The sequence below is a fragment of the Oncorhynchus mykiss genome, chromosome 26 (genome assembly GCF_013265735.2).
Source record: "Oncorhynchus mykiss isolate Arlee chromosome 26, USDA_OmykA_1.1, whole genome shotgun sequence".
In the NCBI taxonomy this organism is placed as follows: Eukaryota; Metazoa; Chordata; class Actinopteri; order Salmoniformes; family Salmonidae; genus Oncorhynchus; species Oncorhynchus mykiss.
The window spans coordinates 34,492,289-34,499,413 of record NC_048590.1 but is presented as its reverse complement, the minus strand read 5'-3'; the positions used below and the strand labels follow the sequence as shown (position 1 = coordinate 34,499,413).

The window sequence follows — 7,125 nt, the reverse complement described above, 5'->3', positions numbered from 1 at the left end:
AATATTGCCTGCCACGCTGTCACCTATTGTAATTCCTAAAAATTTACAATGATTATATTTTCAGCGCTGTATCAAAGACATTGGGAAATCAGAGACACTGTAAGAAAACAGAAGGGTTAGTGCTATTCGGCGTCCTTGGGACGTCCCTACCCCTACACTTACCCTAGTCTCGCGTTGCCATACCTCCAAAATCACGTTGTTGTCACCGGAAGCCTGGTTCGCGATGAGGCTACCCTAACCAAAGATTTGTATAATTTAACCAAGACCACAGTTTGTTGGAACAAATAAGTAATAGCGGGGAGAACAAGCAAGGAGTTGTCCATGGCCAAGCACGAGTTAGGGAGATCCTATTGACCTCTGCATATTTCCGTTAGGGAACGCAAGTGCGCAATAACTCAATTCACCTTTGCACTCCTAAACGATACGGTTTCTTACAACAATGGCAATGGATAAAGTCTGCATAACATATTTTAAGTTTGGGAACATAAAACTGTATTGAGATAACATGTTTAATCGATGAGAAAATGTGCAGATTGTCGGGCAAAATCGATCTCATCACATCCGGTAAAATATGTCTCATTGTTCTATCTGTGCCTTAACCTTTTACATTTCAACTTTATAAAGAGAAATAGTAATGGCGTCTTTTTTTCGGCACTAACTCCGCCATGGTTCGTCGTATGGTTGTTTGATAAACGCCAAAAAATAAGGTCTGGCTGTCAACACAGGTTTATGAGATTTTATACACTATAAAATAATCTAAGGGGGGTTTGCACGCCCCACAGATGCCGGATAGCAAGGCCCCTCACAGAAAGGCCATCATTGATATATTTTTTGTTCCGACAGCTGTTTACCCGGGGAATGCTATTTACGCGCACAGGAAGAGATGTCAGGCAGTTGTCAGCTGATCAGTCGAAAGAAATGTTTGATGCTAGCTGAATGATCGTTGTCAGTTAAAAAAAACGTGTATCTCATTTCAGGATATCGTTTCTATAGTTTCTTAGTAGCTTGTACTCTGAGACTTCAACATATAAATATGATGTCAAGCGTTGCCTTCAAGCTGCTCGCTCTTGTTGGTTTGTTATTGATGTCAACACAGACGACGGATGCTAAAGTAGGCTCTGTTGTTCACATGACTGTTCTCTGCTTTAAATAAATAAAAACGATTTATATTGACATTGTTTAATGCTTGTTGTTGAGTCAGCTGGCTAGTTATATGGATTAGGCTAGTAAAGCCATTGATTGTCGTCACAAGGAAGGACAAAGTTAGGTAATTAGCAAGCTGGTAACCTGCTCTGTAAAGTTACAGAAAATGTGATTATTCCACTGGCGGTGTAAGATTATTTTAGAAGACAGGCAGCTAGTTATATCACCATTTTATGGCATAAAATGTTCTTTGATATCACATCCTGACCGTTTCCCAACTTTTCCCATAGAATTCAGAGGATATCCGGTGTAAATGTACCTGCCCACCGTACAGAGACATTGAAGGACAGATCTACAAACAAAATGTATCTCTAAAGGATTGGTATGTTGTGTTGTCATGATGTCATTTACAGATGATTACATACTGGTTGCGTTCCACTGCTTAGATGTTGCCAGATTGTACAACACCTGGATAGGTGTTTTACCTATCAGCTAACCATACCATATGTTATAACAATATGTCAATTGATGACAGTCCATGATGTGGCATGCAACCATTTGGTTGATGCATACAGTGGAACGTGACCACTGTCTGGGTGTGGTGAGTGTATGGGTTGTCTGATGGATTAGGCTAACTGTAATTTTACACGGTCATATGAATGATCTCAAATCATATTTGGTGAGCTGTTACAGACTTCAACCTCACTGTGCTTTCGAAGAGAGATTCCGATTTAATTGTATATTTGTTTTCAGTAACTGCCTTCATGTTGTGGAGCCAATGCCAGTTGATGGAAAGGATGTGGAGGCGTACTGTCTGCGTTGTGAATGCAAATATGAGGAGAGGAGTTCTGGAACTATCAAGGTAAGTCTGGGAAATCGACCAACCAGCTAGCCGTGCATGTGCTGTTGCTATCCTGCCATGTGGGAAAGCAGAGAGGAGATGATTCTTTCATACTTTCATGTGAACATTTTTGCTTAAATTCCCAACGGCAGAAGGACAACAGGCAAAGTAGGTTAAAATATAATTTTATTCGGTGTTCATGAAACACAGGGGACTTTACGATTTCGGCGATGGGATATCACACAACGGTGTTGCCCAAGTGGGATAGCATCGGCGCATGTGCTCTGCTACTATCCAATCAACTCTGTCTATTATTATGGAGCTGAAATGGAGTCGTTTTTTTTCCCACCTTTTATTTAACCAGGTAAGCTAGTTGAGAACAAGTTCTCATTTACAACTGCGACCTGGCCAAGATAAAGCAAAGCAGTGCGACAGAAACAACACAAGAGTTACATGAAATAAACAAGCATACAGTCAACACAATAGGAAAAAAAAGAAAGTCTATATACGGTGTGTGCAAATGGCATGAGGAGGTATGGCAATAAATAGGCCATAGTAGCAAAGTAATGACAATTTAGCAGATTAACACTGGAGTGATAGATGAGCAGATGATGGTGTGTAAGTAGTGATACTGGTGTGCAAAAGAGCAGCAAAGTAAATAAAAACAATATGGGCAGGAGGTAGGTAGATTGGGTGGGCTATTTACAGATGGACTATGTACAGCTGCAGCGATTGGTTAGCTGCTCAGATAGCTGATGTTTAAAGTTAGTGAGGGAAATGTAAGTCTCCAGCTTCAGTGATTTTTGCAATGCGTTCCAGTCACTTGCAGCAGAGAACTGGAAGGAAAGGCGGCCAAATGAGGTGTTGCTTTGGGGATGACCAGTGAGATATACCTGCTGGAGCGCGTGCTACGGGTGGGTGTTGTTATCGTGACCAGTGAGCTGAGATAAGGCGGAGCTTTACCTAGCATAGACTTGTAGATGACCTGGAGCCAGTGGGTCTGGCGACGAATATGTAGCGAGGACCAGCCGACTAGAGCATACATGTCGCAGTGGTGGGCGGTATAAGGCATTTTGGTAAAAAAACGGATGGCACTGTGATAGACTGCATCCAATTTGCTGAGTAGAGTATTGGAAGCTATTTTGTAGATGACATCGTCGAGGATCGGTAGGATAGTCAGTTTTATTAGGGTAAGTTTGGCGGCGTGAGTGAAGGAGGCTTTGTTGCGAAATAGAAAGCCGATTCTAGATTTGATTTTGGATTGGAGATGTTTGATATGAGTCTGGTAGGAGAGTTTACAGTCTAGCCAGATACCTAGGTATTTGTCCAGAGTAGTGATGCTAGTCGGGCGGGCGGGTGTGGGCAGCGAACAGTTGAAAAGCATGCATCTGGTTTTGCTAGCATTTAAGAGCAGTTGGAGGCCACGGAAGGAGTGTTGTATGGCATTGAAGCTCGTTTGGAGGTTAGTTAACACAGTGTCCAAAGGGCCAGATGTATACAGAATGGTGTCGGCTGCATAGAGGTGGATCAGGGAATCACCCGCATGCTAGAGCGACATCGTTGATATATACAGAGAAAAGAGTCGGCCCGAGAATTGAACCCTGTGGTACCCCCATAGACTGCCAGAGGTCCGGACAACAGGCCCTCCGATTTTACACACTGAACTCGATCTGCGAAGTAGTTGGTGAACCAGGCCAGGCAGCCACTTGAGAAACCAAGGCTGTTGAGTCTGCCAATAAGAATATGGTGATTGACAGTCGAAAGCCTTGGCCAGGTCGATGAAGACTGCTGCACAATACTGTCTATTATCGATGGCGGTTATGATATCATCTAGTACCTTGAGCGTTGCTGAGGTGCACCCGTGACCAGCTCGGAAACCGGATTGCACAGCGGAGAAGGTACGGTGGGATTCGAAATGGTCAGTGATCTGTTTATTAACTTGGCTTTCAAAGACTTTAGAAAGGCAGGGCAGGATGGATATAGGTCTGTAACAGTTTGGGTCTAGAGTGTCACTCCCTTTGAAGAGGGGGAAGACCACGGCAGCTTTCCAATCTTTAGGGATCTCGGATGAGGTTGGACAGACTGGTAATAGGGGTTGCAACAATGGCGGCGGATAATTTTAGAAAGAGAGGGTCCAGATTGTCTAGCCCAGCTAATTTGTACGGGTCCAGGTTTTTCAGCTCTTTCAGAACATCTGCGATCTGGATTTGGTTGAAGGAGAAGCTGGGGAGGCTCGGGCAAGTAGCTGCGGAGCTGTTGGCCGGGGTTGTGGTAGCCAGGAGGAAAGCATGGCCAGCCGTAGAGAAATACTTATTTAAATTTTTGATTATCATGGATTTATCGGTGGTGACCGTGTCGCCTAGCCTCAGTGCAGTTGGCAGCTGGGAGGAGGTGCTCTTGTTCTCCCTGGACTTTACAGTGTTCCAAAACCTTTTGGAGTTAGAGCTACAGGATGCACATTTCTGTTTGAAAAAGCTAGCCTTTGCTTTCTTGACTGACTGTGTGTATTGGTTCCTGACTTCCCTGAACAGTTGCATATTGCGGGGACTATTCGATGCTATTGCAGTCTGCCACAGGATGTTTTTGTGCTGGTCGAGGGCAGTCAGGTCTGGAGTGAACCAAGGGCTATATCTGTTCTTAGTTCTACATTTTTTGAAAGGGGCATGCTTATTTAAGATGGTGAGGAAATTACTTTTAAAGAACGACCAGGCATCCTCGACTGACGGGATGAGGTCAATATCCTTCCAGATTAGAAAGGCCTGCTCGCAGAAGTGTTTTAGGGAGCGTTTGCAGGCAGCCATGGCCTAATGAGTTAATGAGTTTGACTGCTGAACAACTAATCAAATGGCCACCTGGACTATTTACATTGACCCAACAGCTACTCACTGTTTATTGTCTATGCATAGCCACTTTACAAATGACCTCGACTAACCTGTACATTGACTCGTTACTCGTTACCGGTACCCCCTGTATAAAGCCTTGTTATTGTTATGTACATGTTACTTTTTGATTGATTTTATTTAGTAAATATTTTATTAACTGTTTCTTAAACTGCATATTGGATAAGGGATTGTAAGTAAGCATTTCATGGTAAGGTCTACCTGTTGTATTTGGCACACGTGACAAATAACCTTTTGATTTGATTTGTGTCCACTGTGTTCCAGGTGACTATCATAATCTACCTGTCCATTTTGGGCCTGCTGTTCCTCTACATGGTGTACCTGACCCTGCTGGAGCCCATGCTGAAGAGGAGGCTCTTTGGACACTCACCGCTCCAGAATGATGATGATGTCGGGGTATGTGTGCATGTTGCCCATCCCAACTATAGTGGTGGCCTTTAAGTCAAAGCAGTTGTTGTAGCCATGACATGTTTGATTGTGGATCTCGTATTGTGTGACTTGTTGGGGCAATGTATGTGGTGATATTTTCAGATTTGTCCCATGCTGTAAATTGATTTGATGAATATCTCATAGAGAATTTTGTTTGGAAATGTTTCTGAAAAAGGTCAACTCTAGCTTGTCACAATTTCACTGTAACGTCTGTCTCTTGGGTTCAGGACCAGCAGCCTTTCGCCAACGCCCACAACGTATTGTCTCGTTCGACCTCTCGTCCCAACATGCTGAACAAAGTGGAACACGCTCAGCAGCGCTGGAGGAGGCAGGTCCAGGAACAGAGGAAGTCTGTGTTTGACCGCCATGTGGTGCTCAGCTAAACCCATCCCCAGGAAACAAAAACCCTGGGTGAAGCAAAAAATATTACTCTGACTGGGTGGTCCTTTTTTTGTTGTTTTTTTGTCTGATTCTTTCCCCGACTTCTGAGCTTCATCCTTATTGGTGTTTTGTTCCTCAACTGGACCTCTATTTCATGAAATGTGATCATATATCTCTATGTATTCAGGAGGTGATCGTAAAGGGTCTCTACATCAGTAGGTTGAAGTGGGGTGTTGCATTTGAGACCTTTTACTTAAGATAATGCCAGTGTCTGTATGACTGTATACTTTCTGATTTAATAATACGAATAGAAAGTTAAATGTTACAGTTTGTAGCCCCCCCAAAAATGGATAATGCGTGCCATTTTGCACAAGCTGGCGATAATCTTTGGCTTCTGATAAAGTAGAAACGATGTGTGACCGTATGCACTCTTTTACAGTAATGTTGGCAGCTTCTGATAACAGTAAATGCTTGCCATGTCACCAATGAAATTAGGTGAGACATTTGAGGGTAGAGTAAATAAAACAAAAAATATCATGCCAAAATGAATCACTCAAGCTAATGAAAACGTCTACAATACGCGTAACAACTGCTACCTAAACTACATAAGATGGGAATGAGTTAGAAACAGTAAAAATGTGTAAAATTGTTAAAAAGCATGTTTTTTAAGAATGATGTATAATGTATAAACTTATTTCCAACCTTTTACCCTAAACAACAGTTGATGTACAGATGTATGTATTTCATTGTGTGCTGACTGTGGTGTTAACATTCCTGTATCATGTTCTCCTGTAAGTCTAAGTATAATGTAGCATTTGGGAGACATTTTGACGTTTAACCTATCATCTGATGGTACATTTAATGTAAACATTAGTCCTCTCCTTTGAATATACGTGTGTTACTGTAGTCAGAGCCCACAGCTGTCACTGTCTAGAGTAGATGTACACCATCTCTGCACCTTGCTTGTTTTGTTTTCAGCTTCTACTCCTCTCCATTTAGATTAATTTGACATGACTCACATTAATGAGATCCTCCTTTATTCAAACTTTAAATAACTTAAATATCTGTTAGACAGTATTGATACCACCGTCTGTCTTTTACACTGATGTAAAACAATAATGATCATTTGGGATAGCAGGGTGATGGTAAAGTGGGTAGAAAATGCTACTGTTGTGTGACCTAACGAAAGTGTTAAATCTGATCTGTGATAACTTCACATTTGAAATACATTTCTGTAATATTTATAATGATTTTGTTTACTGCATACAATGTCCTACATCCTACAGGAGTCGTACTTCAACAAAGTGTAAAATACATAAGCATAAACTAATGCCAACATTGATAGGCGCTCCAAACATGCGCACAAAATGGCAGGTATACTATACCATCGGAGTTATATCAATATGATCATTTTAGTACAGGGCTTTGCTA

At 42.1% G+C, this 7,125-nt stretch overlaps 1 protein-coding gene across 3 annotated transcripts; it reads left to right on the top strand.

The window, feature by feature from the left end:
- Positions 1 to 501: 501 nt before the first annotated feature.
- Positions 502 to 6,940, top strand: LOC110506690 (transmembrane protein 9B). 3 transcript variants are annotated; one of them, XM_036963343.1, is made up of 5 exons: positions 502 to 564; positions 1,434 to 1,525; positions 1,897 to 2,005; positions 5,149 to 5,280; positions 5,541 to 6,940. In XM_036963343.1, the coding sequence occupies exons 1-5, from the start codon at positions 517 to 519 to the stop codon at positions 5,694 to 5,696; spliced, it is 537 nt and encodes a 178-aa protein (XP_036819238.1). In that variant the 5' UTR covers positions 502 to 516; the 3' UTR covers positions 5,697 to 6,940. The 3 variants fall into 3 exon arrangements, with proteins under 3 accessions (XP_036819238.1, XP_021442166.1, XP_036819239.1); XM_021586491.2 differs by lacking the exon at positions 502 to 564 and adding an exon at positions 854 to 1,111; XM_036963344.1 differs by lacking the exon at positions 502 to 564 and adding an exon at positions 1,117 to 1,267.
- Positions 6,941 to 7,125: the final 185 nt, after the last annotated feature.